The sequence below is a fragment of the Schistocerca cancellata genome, chromosome 9, assembly GCF_023864275.1.
Source record: "Schistocerca cancellata isolate TAMUIC-IGC-003103 chromosome 9, iqSchCanc2.1, whole genome shotgun sequence".
NCBI classification, from domain to species: domain Eukaryota; kingdom Metazoa; phylum Arthropoda; class Insecta; order Orthoptera; family Acrididae; genus Schistocerca; species Schistocerca cancellata.
In genome coordinates this window covers 38,203,091-38,221,359 of record NC_064634.1, presented here as the reverse complement: position 1 = coordinate 38,221,359, position 18,269 = coordinate 38,203,091, and the positions used below count along the sequence as shown (strand labels likewise).

The 18,269-nt window shown below is 40.5% G+C and overlaps 1 protein-coding gene across 1 annotated transcript in view; it reads left to right on the top strand.

Moving 5' to 3' along the window:
• Positions 1 to 18,269, top strand: part of LOC126100918 (uncharacterized) — a 62,766-nt gene that overhangs the window by 36,621 nt on the left and 7,876 nt on the right. Inside the window, exon 3 of the mRNA XM_049911583.1 lies at positions 15,696 to 15,863. Within this exon, the coding sequence (XP_049767540.1) occupies positions 15,696 to 15,863 (168 nt within the window). The remainder of the gene's footprint in view (positions 1 to 15,695; positions 15,864 to 18,269) is intronic.

Genomic DNA, 18,269 nt, shown 5'->3' with positions numbered 1-18,269 from the left:
TCATTGGATCTCGACCAACGCGAGCAGCAATGTCACGATACGATAAACCGAAATCGCGATAGGCTACAATCCGACCTTTATCAAAGTCGGAAACGTGATGGTACGCATTTCTCCTCCTTAGACGAGGCATCACAACAACGTTTCACCAGGCAACGCCGGTCAACTGCTATTTGTGTATGAGAAATCGGTTGGAAACTTTCCTCACGTCAGCAGGTTGTAGGTGTCGACACCGGCGCCAACCTTGTGTGAATGCTCTGAAAAGCTAATCATTTGCATATCACAGCATCTTCTTCCTGTCGGTTAAATTTCGCGTCTGTAGCACGTCATCTTCGTGGTGTAGCAATTTTAATGGCCAGTAGTGTATATGACGGTGATCTAGTGTCTGCGTCTTAAGCTGACCTGCCTTCTGAGTTACGTCATTTGCGATATCTGGACCTGCTTTGCCGTGAACTTGGCACACTATTTCACCACGGTGGTTTTCGACAAACATGGTGCCCCATACACGTTCTTCATTTCCGATGGATGTCTAACGGTGTTCGTCGGTCAAGAAAAGAATAACAGCACCTTAGTCCTGTTTGGACTCATTTGCTAATAACGGCGCATTTTCCACACGCACAAGGAAAAGACACAAACGCCATACTAAACCCTTGCCTGCCTGTCGGTGCTTACATACCGTCCTCGGAGTCGCGCTACGTTGCGTAATTCCGATGATCCTCGTGGCGAAACGCGCAACTATTCTTTCTTTTCCTTTTTATCTATCTCTGTTATTAACGCTACCTGTTATGGGTCTCAAACTGACTATCACTACTTCGACAGTATTCGAAGAACAATGAAGCGATCTTTTTGTAAGGCGCCTGATTCACGAGTGAATATCTGTAGGATTCATCCACTGAATTTCAGCCTGGAAACAACCTTTCGTACAACTGTGGCCGGGCCGCTTTTTCTAATGTTTTGTAGTCTAAAATGTAACGGGTTAATATTGGGTCTTTCATCTACTTATATTCAACAAGTTGCTTTCATTTACATCAGTCTTCCTGCATATCGCAACATTTTTCCGGAGCTGTGACATTCCTACGTGAAAGATCATTCCATGATGATCTTGCAAACTTTCAGGGACGATGAAGAAGGGTAAATGTATCAATTTGAGGTAACGGAGTCTGATGGGGAACGACCGAGTCTAACTTATAAGCGAAACGCGTTCAGTTTCCTCTGACAGTGCTATGTGATATAACACGTATCGGTTCTGTTGTTACTAAGCTTGTACGGTTGGCAACTTTGAGGGGTGGCAGTAGGCACCAAAACAATAAAAACATGTTTAATGAACATGGGCCCTAAAATGCATTCATTAAGAGCTATGAGCACTTGTTCATAGAGGAAATGTGTTTCACAGAAGCGATGATGAACAAGAGCTCATGCCATTAATTTATGCATCTGCTGGACTTGTTTACTTATTTTCTTCCATACTACCACCTTTGAAATTTGCCTATGCTATAATCTTAGCAACGGCAGTATCGGTACCCGTATTCTACTGTCAGAGGTATCAGATCGATTATCGCATATAGCTCTCGACACGATCGTCTCCTTCCTTTTCCACCATCCATCGAAGTTATAAACATCATACTCTACATATAGCATGATCTACATATTGGCTTATGGGGCTTCCTCTGTTACCCATCACGTCACGTTTATGTACTATGAGCTCTGGCGGCCGGCCGCTGTAGCCGAGCGGTTCTAGGCGCTTCAGTCCGGAATCGCGCTGCTGCTAAGGTCGCAGGTTCGAATCCTGCCTGGGGCATGGGTGGGTGTGATGTCCTTAGGTTAGTTAGGTTTAAGTAGTTCTAAGTCTAGGGGAATAGTCGCAATCCCAAAGAAAGCAGGTGTTGACAGATGTAAAAATTACCGAACTATCAGTTTAATAAGTCACGGCTGCAAAACACTAACGCGAATTCTTTACAGACGAATAGAAAAACTAATAGAAGCCGACCTCGGGGAAGATCAGTTTGGATTCCGTACAAATATTGGAACACGTGAGGCAATACTGATCCTACGACTTATATTAGAAGATAGATTAAGGAAAGGCAAACCTACGTTCCTAGCATTTGTGGACTTAGAGAAAGCTTTTGACATTGTTGACTGGAATACACTCTTTCAAATTCTGGAGGTTGCAGGGGTAAAAAACAGGGAGCGAAAGGCTATTTGCAATTTGTACAGAAACCAGGTTGCAGTTACAAGAGTCGAGGGGCATGAAAGGGAAGCAGTGGTTGGGAAGGGAGTGAGACAGGGTTGTAGCCTCTCCCCAATGTTATTCAATCTGTATATTGAGCAAGCAGTAAAGGAAACAAAAGAAAACTTCGGAGTAGGAATTAAAATCCATGGAGAAGAAATAAAAACATAGGTCCGCCGATGACACTGTAATTCTGTCAGAGACAGCAAAGGACTTGGAAGAGCAGTTGAATGGAATGGACGGATTCTTGAAAGGATGATATAAGATGATCAACAACAGCAAAACGAGGATAATGGAATGTAGTCGAATTAAGTCGGGTGATGCTGAGGGAATTAGATTAGGAAATGAGACACTTAAAGTAGTAAAGGAGTTTTGCTATTTGGGGAGTAAAATAACTGATGATGGTCGAAGTAGAGAGGATATAAAATGTAGACTGGCAATGGCAAGGGAAGCGCTTCTGAAGAAGAGAAATTTGTTAACATCAAGTATATATTTAGGTGTCGGGAAGTCGTTTCTGAAAGTATTTGTATGGAGTGTAGCCATGTATGGAAGTGAAACATGGACGATAAATAGTTTAGACAAGAATAGAATAGAAGTTTTCGCAATGTGGTGCTACAGAAGAATGCTGAAGATTAGATGGGTAGATCACATAACTAAAAAGGAGGTATTGAATAGAACTGGGGAGAAGAGGAGTTTGTGGCACAACTTGGCTAGAAGAAGCGATCGGTTGGTAGGAGATGTTCTGAGGCATCAAGGGATCACGAATTTAGTATTGGTTGGCAGCATGGAGGGTAAAAATCGTAGAGGGAAACGAAGAGATGAATACACTAAGCAGATTCGGAAGGATGTAGGTTGCAGTAGGTACTGGGAGATGAAGAAGCTTGCACAGGATAGAGTAGCATGGAGAGCTGCATCAAACCAGTCTCAGGTCTGCAGACCTCAACAACAACAACAAGTCTAGGGGAATGATGGCCGCAGATGTCAAGTCCCATGGTGCTTAGAGTCATTTGAACCATTTGAACTCTGACGGCCTAAATATACTCTCTCTCTGGGTATAACTTAATCTACTTTTACATTCAAAGATTACGCCACGTTGATTACAACGTTCTTTTATCTGCTGGGGTGTCTTGAATTCAGTCCAAATGCTGGTCATATGGACATAATTATAGGCGCTTTGGCTGATGTCGCTGTGTTGTAAAGTTATGGAATATGCTCACATATTAGGACTTAGATGAAGAACTAAATATTCTTCATAAAAACCTGCATGGATACCGCAGACTGCAGTCTTGCGTAACTCATCTCGACATGTTCGTCAATGAGATCTAGAGGACGCTCAGGATGATTTTGTGTTCCTCGAAGTCAGGAAGGCATACCACGCAGGTTCGCTACATTGTCTTGTGGATGAAAATCGAGTATGAGACTAGACTTATTTAAGCCATTTTAAGTGATCCATATCACACTGGGGGCCTTAAAAAGTTGGATTAATACAAGAGATAAAGAAGATCCAACGAAGAACGTCGTGTTTCGTCTCTAAATCGTTTACTCGGCGCGAAAGCTTTACAAATGTGTTCAACAAATTCCACTGATAGACGCGACAGAAATGTCATTATGCTTCACGATTAGGTTTACTTTCCGGAAGAATCCTGCTATATATGACTTACTCCCACATGTGTCTCCCGAAAACGACAAGAAAATCGGAGGAATTAGAGCACATGGCGAGATTTGTCGACGGCCATTGTTCCCACGTGCCATTCGCGAATACAACACGGAAGGGAGGGCAAGACAATAGTAATAGCAGTACATTCCGCCACACTCGCGGGAAACAGAGGTAGATATTCCATAAGCTCACATTTTTTCATTAGGCAACAGCGCGAAACTGTGTCGAAAATCTCCCTGCGACATATTATGCCATATATGGTTTTTCAGAAATAGTTAGATAAAAGTTTCATCTTATGGACTTTTATCGGTGGACTCTGGGTGGCTATCGGTGCAACATGCTGAATGGACGCTTCTGGCGAACGGCTGGCCGTAATAGGCAATGTAAAATCTCGAGACAGCAGCGAAGCAAGTCTTCTCAAAACAGACTCTCGCTGCAGGTCTTCACAAAAGGCGGAGGGTGGGTGGGGGAGGCGTGCACGTGATGTAATGATGTAAACCGACGGCAGTGCAGTGAAAAGTTGCGGTTCAGTTCGAGAAATGAATTCTCGGCACGAAAGGAAGCAACGCTACGGGTTAACAATCATCGTCAATTTTTAAGCTGTTTTCTCATGATTGCCGTTTAACAATTAACGTGTTCCGTCTTCTGTAACAGTTACAGAGGTGGACAAAAATATGGAAACACTGCATTCTTGAACATAAAGAAAGATACTTGCCCAACCTGCTGGTTGTACGTTGTATACGAGACCGCGGACTGGACCTGTGCAATGTTATCAATATGTTTTAATTGTCAGTCGTGGGTAAACTGTTGTGGCATGTAAGGAGGGTAGCCGGAGTATAACACCCCCCCCCCCCCCCCTGTTTCCCGGGATTTGCGAAATTACAAGTTGGCAATGAGCGTGAATTATGAATTTTGACCCGTGTCGGGATACGGCATCCGAATCCGAAGTAAATAATGATTATTCCGCGGGAAACAGGAGACGTTATAACTTGATCGTTATTGAAATACTAATTTCATTCAATAACGATCGGTAAATGACATAATGGAATTGATTTGGAAATAAATTTTGCAAGTCGAAATTTTGTCGAAAGAAATGATTAAGTTGTAAAAGCAATTAAAAAATCAGTCGCCAACTCAACTGATGAGCGACAGTACTGTTAAGTACGTGAATAATTGTGTTAAAAATAAAGTTTACCTGTTTGTAGCGCAGCAGGTGGAACGGGAACTTTTACATAAGTGCTGTGTCAGGCTCAGTAGTCATATAAAACAATGTCATAACAATCTAACTACACTTAAACATTAATGGTTAACTTTCAATACGTATTTTGATAATTATTTTGTTCATAATTTGTCAGATAAGTGAAATGCTGACGACACAGATAATTATCTATCGAGATTTTGAATAATGGACTGTCATTCTGTTTTTAAAATTAGGTACTTTGCTCAGTTTACTCCACTGATAATGAAATATATTGCCAATAATTGATTGACTATGTTTTGAATACCAAACGCAAAACAAGGATAATGGAATGTAGTCGAATTAAGTCGTGTGATGCTGAGGGAATTAGATTAGGAAATGAGACACTTAAAGTAGTAAAGGAGTTTTGCTATTTGGGGAGCAAAATAACTGATGATGGTCGAAGTAGAGAGGATATAAAATGTAGACTGGCAATACAAGGAAAGCGTTTCTGAAGAAGAGAAATTTGTTAACATCGAGTATAGATTTAAGTGCCAGGAAGTCGTTTGTGAAAGTATTTGTGTGGAGTGTAGCCATGTATGGAAGTAAAACATGGACGATAATAGTTTGGACAAGAAGAGAATAGAAGCTTTTGAAATGTGGTGCTACAGAAGAATGCTGAAGGTTAGATGGGTAGATTACATAACTAATGAGGAGGTATTGAACAGAATTGGGGACAAGAGGAGTTTGTGGCACAACTTGACCAGATGAAGGGATCGGTTGGTAGGAGATGTTCTGAGGCATCAAGGTATCACCAATTTAGTACTGGAGGGCAGCGTGGAGGGTAAAAATCGTAGAGGGAGACCAAGAGACGAATACACTAAGCATATTCAGAAGGATGTAGGGTGCAGTAGGTACTGGGAGATTCAAATGGTTCAAATGCCTCTGAGCACTATGGGACTTAACATCTATGGTCATCAGTCCCCTAGAACTTAGAACTACTTAAACCTAACTCACCTAAGGACAGCACACAACACCCAGTCATCACGAGGCAGAGAAAATCCCTGACCCCGGCGGGAATCGAACCCGGGAACCCGGGCGTGGGAAGCGAGAACTCTGCCGCACGACCACGAGCTGCGGAGATGAAGAAGCTTGCACTGGATAGAGTAGCATGGAGAGCTGCATCAAACCAGTCTCGGGACTGAAGACCACAACAGCAACAAATGTTTTGAATGATAATAATTCATTACTTGGGGGATTGTCAGGTGGAATAAGCTTTTATAGTTTGATGAAATATCCTTGAACTAACTCCAGCTGAATATGCATTGAAATAAATCTAAATAATCAAATTTATTACTTCAGTCTGTTATTAAGCTACTACGATTGGCGTAACGTATTAAGTGCAACAAATAACTACGATAACCAGTCTGAAATTTACTCTTCACCGTCTATGCAAATAATTTGATAATTAACATATTTTCTCTTGATAATGGCGTGACACTCTCGTTTCAATAAGGTAAGGATCGGAAGGAACCTACTTGGTGTTATTGTCGGGTGGAATGTAACTGCAACACTTCGATTATAAAGTGCTTGTCATTAATTGTTCAACTTCAGATAAAAGCACAGTCACTGGCAAGCCTTCTACTATTTTATCCTACGTGAATTACGTAGATCTTACTTCCCTCGTTGTCGGTGGATCGACGGAACTGCACGGCAGTGACACAGTGTGGCAGCGGGCTTTTACTGTTGCGACTTGGGCCCACAGTGCGCTTCACATTTAAGTCCTCGTTTCCTCAGCACTATGCCTATTAATCAATATTAACTTGCCCGGCCATGCTTCCAAATATGCCGACCATTACTTTCCCGTCGTACTTAGATCCACACAGTAGCCGTTAGATGTAACACAGCTAGGACCAGCAGCACTCGACTGTACTTCTTACTCCGAGCAGCACGGCGTCACTGCTAGTACTGCCCGCTGGCGCGCTCCCGTGCCCAGAGGCGCGACAAAACAATCTCTCTGACTTCAACGTTAACGAAATATGCCCTGACTTGCCAGTGTTAAATATTACATAATTTAAACATAGTATTTACAATACATGTTTACACTAGACGATACATCGTATACCAACAGTTTCATGTGTTAAGTAAGCGAGAAAAATTCATAGCAAGGACTGTGTTGTAGCGTCACAGAAGTGTGTGGTATTCTAAGAGGCGGCGTATCCATGACTTGTACCGCATACAGGGCAAGAATGAAATCATCATCAATGTCACAGAGCGTAAGAAATTGTGTACTGAATAAATGATAGTGACTGACCGTCATTGAAGACGATTGACACGAAAGACAAGAAGACTATCGCTGCAAAACTCTCTTCCGAACTGAATGTAGCAGTCGTGATCCCTGTCAGTACCAAAGCAACACCAACGGAGCTCCATAGGCTAGAAATAGCAGGGCATAGGAAAACATGTTTCCATACAATCTGGACCATGGAGCTATGGAAGAAAGTCATTTGGTCAGATGAGTCTTGTTTCACACTGTTACTGACTTCTGGCCGAGTTTACGTCCCAAAACTGAAAGATGGTGTAGGTTCTGTGATGACTCGAGCAACCATATCGCGGTATTCCACGGGGCCCGCCGGCCGGTGTGGCCGTGCGGTTAAAGGCGCTTCAGTCTGGAACCGCCTGACCGCCACGGTCGCAGGTTCGAATCCTGCCTCGGGCATGGATGTGTGTGATGTCCTTAGGTTAGTTAGGTTTAGTTAGTTCTAAGTTCTAGGCGACTGATGACCTCAGAAGTTAAGTCGCATAGTGCTCAGAGACATTGAACCATCCACGGGCCCCACGGTTATTCTGCAAGGTCGTAATACTGCCAAGGTTTTTGTGACGACTTTGGGTGATCAGGTCCCCCCCCCCCCCCCATGGTATAATGTTCGTTCCCCAACGACGATGCTTTTTCTCAAGAAAACAGCGCCCCTGCTCGTATAGCACTCATCATTCAGGATTGGTTTTGTAAGCACGAGGATTAACTGTTGCGTTTCCCCTGGACACTACAATCATCAGATCTTACTGGCCTTGAGTGTCTTTGGTCTACTTTGTAGACCTCGATCAGCCTTACCTGCACTTCCCACTATTTTGCAGGAACGATGGTGTATGCGCTTGAAAACGACACAGGAACTGTATTTATCAATTCCTGTACGACTGAAGACTGCCTTGAATGTTAACTGGACTGCTATACCATATTAGAAATGGTTATATAATATGTTGTTGGTGTTCCCCTATTTTAGTCCACACCCCGTATGAATATCTTCACCCAGGTATGTTTCACTAAATTTCTGTTATATCCAATGGACGTTTATTTATAGCATCAGAAATAATAAACTGATAAGATTCTGCAAATTTAAAGGAAACAGCCCACCAAAAGCGATTTATGCAACCCACAAAGTACCTAAAGTAATAACGCCGTTCATGGATTTAAACCCGGACGTTCACAGGACTCCTTTATACAGGGCTATTTTACTAGATGATGACAAACTGCAGGAAGCGATCCCTGGGAGGTCGAGGTAAAAGATCCTTGAAGTGCATGTTTCAGTTATGGAAAGCGCATATGAGCACACACTAGGCAAATGGTTATGTCTTGTCTGTACAAGTGTTTTAGTTCGACACTCAAAAGAGCAGTAACGTTACCCATAACCAGAGCAAGTCTGAAGCAGCACTGAAGCGGATGCTTGCTACTAACTACACTGCACTATGCTACCCTAGTAGCTGCTTCCGGTGTAGAGTACGTGTGGCGTGCACACGGGGGTTTTTTAGGTTAGAGGGACCCCCCCTTGGGCGAAACGATAAAATACCCGACGGCTTACCAGAGAGGACATTATCATCGTTGATAAAGAACGTCCGTCCTCAGAGACCAAAAACAGGAAAAGTTAACGTAATATTGGTAAACTGCAGGAGTATCCAGGGCAAGGTTCCTGAATTAGTATCTCTTATTGAAGGAAATAGTGCGCATATAGTATTAGGAACGGAAAGTTGGTTAAAACCGGAAGTGAACAGTAACGAAATCCTAGACACAGAATGGAATATATACCGCAAGGATAGGATAAACGCCAATGGTGGAGGAGTATTTATAGCAGTAAAGAATTCAATAATATCCAGTGAAGTTATTAGCGAATGCGAATGTGAAATAATCTGGGTTAAGCTAAGTATCAAAGGTGGGTCAGATATGATAGTCGGATGCTTCTATAGACCACCTGCATCAGCAACCGTAGTAGTTGAGCGCCTCAGAGAGAACCTGCAGAACGTCGTGAAGAAGTTTCGTGATCATACTATTGTAATAGGGGGAGACTTCAATCTACCAGGTATAGAATGGGATAGTCACACAATCAGAACTGGAGCCAGGGACAGAGACTCTTGTGACATTATCCTGACTGCCTTGTCCGAGAATTACTTCGAGCAGATAGTTAGAGAACCAACTCGTGAAGCTAACGTTTTAGACCTCATAGCAACAAATAGACCGGAACTTTTCGACTCCGTGAATGTAGAAGAGGGTATCAGTGATCATAAGTCAGTGGTTGCATCAATGACTACAAGTGTAATAAGAAATGCCAAGAAAGGAAGGAAAATATATTTGCTTAACAAGAGTGATAGGGCACAAATCGCAGAATATCTGAGTGACCACCATCAAACGTTCATTTCTGAGGAAGAGGATGTGGAACAAAAATGGAAAAAATTCAGAAACATCGTCCAGTACGCCTTAGATAAGTTCGTACCGACTACGGTCCAAAGCGAGGGGAAAGATCCACCGTGGTATAACAATCATGTACGAAAGGTACTACGGAAACAAAGAAAGCTTCATCATAGGTTTAAGAGTAGTCGAATCATAGCTGATAAGGAAAAGCTGAACGAAGCGAAAAAGAGCGTAAAGAGAGCAATGAGAGAAGCATTCAACGAATTCGAACATAAAACATTGGCAAACAATCTAAACAAGAACCCTAAAAAGTTTTGGTCATATGTAAAATCGGTAAGCGGATCTAAATCCCCTATTCAGTCAGTCGTTGACCACGATGGCACCGAAACAGAGGACGACCGAAGAAAGGCAGAAATACTGAATTCAGTGTTCCGAAACTGTTTCACTGCGGAAAATCGTAACACGGTCCCTGACTTCAGCCGTCGCACGGACGCCAAAATGGAAAATATTGAAATAAACGATATCGGAATTGAAAAACAACTGCTATCACTTAGTAGCGGAAAAGCATCCGGACCAGACGAGATACCCTTAAGATTCTACAGTGATTATGCTAAAGAACTTGCCCCCTTTCTATCAGCAATTTATCGTAGATCACTGGAAGAACGTAAAATACCTAGCGACTGGAAGAAAGCGCAGGTCGTTCCCATTTTCAAGAAGGGTCATAAATCAGATGCGAATAATTATAGGCCTATTTCGCTTACGTCAATCTGTTGTAGAATAATGGAACATGTTTTGTGTTCTCGTATTATAATGGAACATGTTTTGTGTTCTCGTATTATGACGTTCTTAGATAATACAAATCTCCTTCATCATAACCAACATGGATTCCGCAAACAGAGATCATGTGAAACTCAGCTCGCCCTATTTGCCCAAGAAATTCACAGTGCCGTAGACACTGGCGAGCAGATTGATGCCGTATTCCTGGACTTCAGGAAGGCATTTGATACGGTTCCGCACTTACGTTTAGTGAAAAAAATACGAGCTTACGGAATATCGGACCAGGTTTGTGATTGGATTCAGGATTTCCTAGAAGAAAGAACACAACATGTCATTCTTAACGGTTCAAAATCTGCAGATGTAGAGGTAATTTCGGGAGTACCGCAAGGAAGCGTGATAGGACCTTTATTGTTTACAATATACATAAATGACTTAGTTGACAACATCGGTAGCTCCGTGAGGCTATTTGCAGATGACACGGTTGTCTACAAGAAAGTAGCAACATCAGAAGACTCGTACGTACTCCAGGAAGATCTGCAGAGGATTAATGCATGGTGCGACAGCTGGCAGCTTTCCCTAAACGTAGATAAATGTAATATAATGCGCATACATAGGGGCAGAAATCCATTCCAGTACGATTATGCCATAGGTGGTAAATCATAGGAAGCGGCAACGACCGTAAAATACTTAGGAGTTACTATCCGGAGCGATCTGAAGTGGAATGATCACTTAAAACAAATAGTGGGAAAAGCAGGCGCCAGGTTGAGATTCATAGGAAGAATTCTAAGAAAATGTGACTCATCGACGAAAGAAGTAGCTTACAAAACGCTTGTTCGTCCGATTCTTGAGTATTGCTCATCAGTATGGGACCCTTACCAGGTTGGATTAATAGAAGAGATAGACATGATCCAGCGAAAAGCAGCGCGATTCGTCATGGGGACATTTAGTCAGCGCGAGAGCGTTACGGAGATGCTGAACAAGCTCCAGTGGCGGACACTTCAAGAAAGGCGTTACGCAATACGGAGAGGTTTATTATCGAAATTACGAGAGAGCACATTCCGGGAAGAGATGGGCAACATATTACTACCGCCCACATATATCTCGCGTAATGATCACAACGAAAAGATCCGAGAAATTAGAGCAAATACGGAGACTTACAAGCAGTCGTTCTTCCCACGCACAAATCGTGAATGGAACAGGGAAGGGGGGATCAGATAGTGGTACAATAAGTACCCTCCGCCACACACCGTAAGGTGGCTCGCGGAGTATAGATGTAGATGTAGATGTAACGATGTGTGAGGGCGCTGTAAATAGTAAAATTTCGTTGTGTGCTATCCCTCCTGTTGCTGTAATTTAATGGCTAGCTTTATACGTAAGCGGAGACATTAGTGAGAACTAATGTTTGAGCCAGGCGTGAAGACCTGTTCAGATAGGCTTACGGTCAAGTCGAGGGCTCACGAAAAGCAGGTCATCCGAATTCATATCAGTATATATGCTTGTGATACTTCCGGATGTAAGATTCGGGGGATATAAATAAATTAATAAACAAACAGCATTATTTCAACACACGCAGCTAAATGTCATTTGCAGGTGCAATCACTAGTTTTTGCATAGCTTTCCTGGAATTTGCCACCTGTAATGCCAAGCAGCCAGTACAACTTTTCAACCTTTTCACTATCATCTAATTGCAACACGAATCGGAGAAACGCTTAGACAAACTACACTCCGAGAATAACGACTAAACCTAAAATGAGAGAACATAATACGCTATATGCTACAAGGTACGATTCTAGATTGAAATAAAAACTACGTACACGACCCACATTACTATTTCAAATTATTGTTAAAAAACTGGAAATTATGCTGATGACAGAGACATATTAATCAAGGGCACAAAATCAAACGATACCTGACAGTGCTCACGACAAACAATTTTAATCTTTATGTAAGAAACATTTATATTATTCAGTTACAAGTAAACAAAAACGTGGTACTGTGAGCCAATCAGAACGCAAAACGAATGTTACAGGGAACACCGCTACTATATTTTTCCAGTTTGGTGATAAACTATAATTGAGGTAACACATGGAGACAAACCAGTTCGGCCCTTTTCGATATTAGAATTAATTATCACTGGGTTTAATTACAATGTTCTTAGCATATATACTTTCACTCTCTGTTATGCAATGAAACTATGATGTTGGCAATGCAACTAATCTGAAAAAGCATTTACCCATGAACAGTAAACGGCGTGAATATTAAGGAAGTAAAGCTGTGAAGAGAAGCGGTGAGTCGGGCTTGTGTTGCTCAGACGGTATAGCACTTGCCCACGAAAGGCAAAGTTTCCGAGTTCGAGTCTCGGTGCCGCACTCAGTTTTAATCTGCCAAGAAGTTTCGTATCAGCGCATACTCCGCTGCAGAGTGAAAATTTCATTCTGGAGTATGAATATTATCTAAATCAGAAAGCCACGTTACGTTTTCCAAGGCCTCCACGAATCATCTGAACAAGCACGTCCAATAACTCAAACCCCTATACCAACAAGATACTTAAACACATAGTCTTTCATGGACTACCGTTGTTAGACCATTTCGGTAGCTACATATTCACGGGCGAGTTGGCGGATGTCATTCTGAACTGTTCGTCAGCGCATCTGATGATGGCAACGAGATCGTTTGCCGAAATATTGTGTCAGTTGGACACACACATCCGGACGTTCACCCATAAACTATTTCGTCATGAATTAGACTGGGAGAAGCTGAAGAATCACAAAGATATCTAGGCGAGTAGTAAGATACGAAATAGCAATTTGAACTGTTAAACCAGCACTTTTTTTTTCAGACTAGTAGCTCAGATCAAAGTCTTTATATGGACTAACATACCAGATTGAGCATCGTTTATAAAGCCTGAAAAGAAGCTTCTAACAGGTACTTTTCACAGTTAATGCATTGCGTAACTCCTTACACATATGTGTAATATTTTCTTCACGGTATGATCTATAGGAATCAGTTAATGATGTAATGCACGACACAGCTTCATTTATATTTTCCAGTGAATGGTTTAACTGTTCAACTACTACTGCTACTACTAGTAGTAGTTGTAGTAGTAGTTGTAGTAGTAGTATTGGTAGTAGCTTTATTCATCCGTAGATCTCTTTTACAAGGATATAGAACATGTCAAAGTACTTATAAGTTTAGACCAATTTAAAATAATCTAATTAGTATACACATATATTTACAGACTTCTAGTTAGAGACAATCATTAGATTTTACTCCCGGTATACAATACTTCTTTTACAAATAACTTATTAAATAATGTAATGCCGCCTGTTCACTCATATCTCACTATCAGTCACTGCGCACACTACACACACATTGTTTCATAACACTTCACCCACTACACACACACACACACACACACACACACACACACACACACACACACACACACTGGTGATCCCCGGGCCACTTTCTGTACCGCAACTTCCCATTTGCTATCCTGAAAAACTGAGTTAGCATCCCTCCATAATGTGTGAGATGTTGAGCTCAGAAAGAGGAAGATGTGTTAGTATAGTGTTATGCATAGCTTGAGGGGAGAGTCTTTCTACAAAGGAAAAAAGAAGGAAAAAACATAAAGTGAAGGTGTTATGTGGAATGCTGGATGTTTTATAATCATTATTATTATTATTTATTTTTATAATTTCTTTTATCAACCCCTACTCTGTTTTATTTAAATTATCCTTCAGTGTATAAAATTATTGCATAACAGGTATTTTAGCTGCCTATTTATATAAGTGTATTTTTGCAATTTCTTTAATCTCTTTTGGGAATTTATTTTACAGTTTTATTCCTTGGTAGAAAATGCTGTTCTGAGATTTAGGTTTATTTTTTAATGGTAAATGTAAGTTGAGTCTTTCTCTTGTTGCATGGTTATGGACAGAGCTGTTTGTGTAGTAAATACCTATGTTATTTTTTATGTTTACAACTGACTGGTAATTGTATTCACATGGAGCTGCTAAAATTCCCATTGTTTTTAACAGATCTTTACAATGAGCTCGACTAGTATTTTTGGTGATTATTCTTATGGCTCTGTTCTGGAGTTTGAAAATTGTGTTCATATTTTGTGCCTTTGTTCCCCAAAAAAGAATGCCATAGCTGAGAATTGAGTGTACATATGAATAATATGTAACTAAAATACATTGCATGTTACACACTGATGACAGGATTCTAAGGGCATAACAGGCTGATGACATCGTTTGCAAGTAGCTTTGTGTATTCACACCACCTCATTCATTCCTAGAAATTTTGCATATCTTACATGGTCTATAGAGGTGTCATCTACATTTAACATTGTCATTTTTCCTCTTCAAACTGAAATTCATGGCATTAATTTTCTTTATGTTCAATGTCACTTTATTGCTTATTCACCAATTGTAAACATCCTTGAGGGTTTCATCTGCTTTCTCAGCAAGGAGTTCTCTTGTTTTCTGAGTGACTATAATATTGCTGTCATCAGCGAAGACAATTTTTTCAGCATGAGTAACACTACTGGAAAAGTCATTGATGTACACAAGGAATAGTATTGGGCCTAATATGCTACCTTGCGGAAACCCTATAATAATGTATTTTGGTTCTGATATGTGCTTTACTAAATGTTTAGATCTATTTGAAGTATGTTTTATCTCTACTCTTTTTAGGCTATCTCCTAGGTATGACCGAAACCAGTCATTAGCTACCCCTCTTATTCCTAATGCTTATAATTTATTTAATAGAATCATGTGGTCGACTATATCAAACGCCTTAGAAAGATCCAGAAATATGCCTGTGGCACATTCATCTTTATCAAGAGCATCAAGTACAACTTTTGTGAATTCTACTATGGCTGACTCCGTATTTTTGCCAATTCTGTGTGTCTCCACTTCTGGATGTTTTATTATATATTTAGGTACAAAGTGTGTAATATATATTGGACTTTGAGGTACTTCCTACTGCAAAAAATAATATATTTTGCGTGATTCATACTGTAAACACGTGAGTCAATCTACTGCATATTGACATTGTTGTGGCCAAGGACAAGGAAACTTTGTATCAGAACTAATTTGGAATAAACGCCATCCCGCACAATTTTTCTGTGTGTTCTAGATCTTTTGCGCACTAAGATATGTCTACCATTGCTTTTCAGGTCTTATCCATTATCATAGCTGGTCTCACATCTGGTCAGGCAGTTGCTGGATCTCCTGACATTTTCGTGCGTTTAGCGGTTGTCGATGGGACCATAGTATGTTACATCATACTAGGTGCTCTAATCATCATCGGCTATGTACTCGAATGTCCTATACACACCAAACTGGTGAGTTTGCTGAAAAACCTTTTATCTTTGGTTAGACCATAAGTTACATGATTTTGTTTCTTCTACTGCTAAGCGTGTGAATTAAACATATCTACAGGCATACTGCCTCTGCATATACACTCGTTTGTTAAAATCTTATGATCACTCACTTACCACTTTGATGTCCAAATACTTAGAAACTTCTGACTTTTAGAAATGTGGACATATATTTCATTTTTTACATATTAGTGATATGGTTTGTGTGCATTACTTAAGCTGAGGAGCATATTATAAGCAAGTGCGCTTAAAGACTTATTTCGAAATGTACTGAATGCATTGCTAATATTTATCATATGTAATAGTAACTAAAAGAAAACGTATAATTTCCGATACAAAAAGATTTATTTTCAGTGCTCGTGTAGGAAGTGATCTTACAATCAGGAAACCGTTCACTTGTTCTCGCACTACCTGTTTCTCCACAAGCTTGTGTTGTCTTTTCTGAACAAATTCTACAAAACTTTAGTCGGACACTTTTCGGAACGGTGGGAACATTAAACGTCCACATATACATGTGGATCCAACTTAACTGTTAACATGCTGGCAATGTTGCCAGTTAAGTTGGAGCTACACCTGAGCACATGTATATTTTTTATATTACTATCCATAATAATCAGTCTTTGACGTCGCATTTTGTCTGATGTTGCCAGTTATGGTGGAGCTTAAAGCTATAGTGTTCCATGATGACGCAGACATACACTCCGCGAGTGTGTGGTAAGCAAACCGTCACCGGATGTGCCTAAAAATGAAGCCATCGTAATAAATAAACGTGATCAAATACAGTGGTTTGGAATTAATTTCGAAATAATGGGAATGAATTGTTATTCTACGCATCAGCGGAATATGAGAATCAGCTGACGTTCCCATGTCTCAATAGAAGTTGAAAGATTTTCATTCGCTAATGTCTAACAGTATAATATACCTACGAAATTCTTCATTGGGGGTAAATGTAGAGTGCACATTATTAGAAAATCGTAATAGGAGTTATACAAGGTACCTGTTGTAGACAGCTCTTTAAACCGTAACCGTGCTAGCAGGGTCCGAGGGATGCCACAGTAAGTTATGTTGCGCATTAAATGGTTGTTTTGGAACTAACTGCAATCTCAGTTACCGTTACTGTTTGAATACTCGAGAGTGCGATGTACATTGTTACTGTTTCAGCACGAAATATTGGAAGCATTTTTTTTTCCATCTGGTCCCTACCAGTCCAACACTGTAGTTTTTTTTCCTACCGCCTTTAAGGTCAAATCCCAGTCAGTTTACAAAATCTTTTTTTTTCCTTCTTCTTCATAAAAGTTGCCATTAAGGGGGGTAGGACGTCAAACGGGCCGACTTGGAGCAGGAGAGGCATCACAGGACATTTCAATAACCAGTGTGTATACTTTTACAAATAAATTCATAAAACTTTGTCAGCATCACCAGGAAGGGTTCAGGATTCACACTCATTGCAGTGGAAGTTCGAAATCATAACGAAATAATTCTTTTTCCGTGTCAAATTTCATCATCTTTTTCACTTGCTAATGGCAGCATTTGTTGCTATAGGTACACTTTTCTTCATATGTTAGAGAGATTCTTCGATGCATTTTGCACAGCATACATACCATACTTACAGGTGTATGAAACTCTAGAATTTATTTAATTTATGAAAAAACGAATGAGCTGTTATATTTTAAACTTCATGTTTCGAGAAAACACAAATTTTATACTTAATTACCTCAATTTTTACCACAGTTTTTAATACATTTTGAAAATCCTAGAGTTTCATACACCTTTAAATATGGTTTGTATGTTTTGCAAAATTCATCGAAGAATCTCTCTTACTTATGAAGAAAAATGTACCTATAGCAAGAAATGCAGACATTACTAAGTGAAAAAAAATGATGATATTTCACATGTAAAAAAAAAAATTTCGTTATGTTTCCGAACTTCCACTGCTATGAGTGTGAATCCTTCCTGGTCATACTGACAAAGTTTTATGTATTTATTTGTAAAGTATAGACAGTGGAAATTAAAATGTCCTGTGGTGCCTCTCCTGCTCGGCCCGTTTGAAGTCGTACCCCCCCTTAACTTTCAGTCTTATTACATGGCTTGATAGATGGCAATAATATTGTACTACAACATGTCTTCGCCAGTACCTTTCCTGCAGGTGAAATTAGCACTCAATGATTTCCGCTTACGCGATTCAGAAGATGAAACTGTTGCTGAATTAAGTGATTTTATCTCAAGTAACCATGAATGTGAATCCGATTTATGTTCATGTCGACTGTCTGCAGACAATGAAATCCAAACCCCAGATCCCAACTAACGTCGTACTTGGGAAAAAAAACTAATTGGAAACCGCGTAGAAATGAAAACCATGTACTCAAGCTG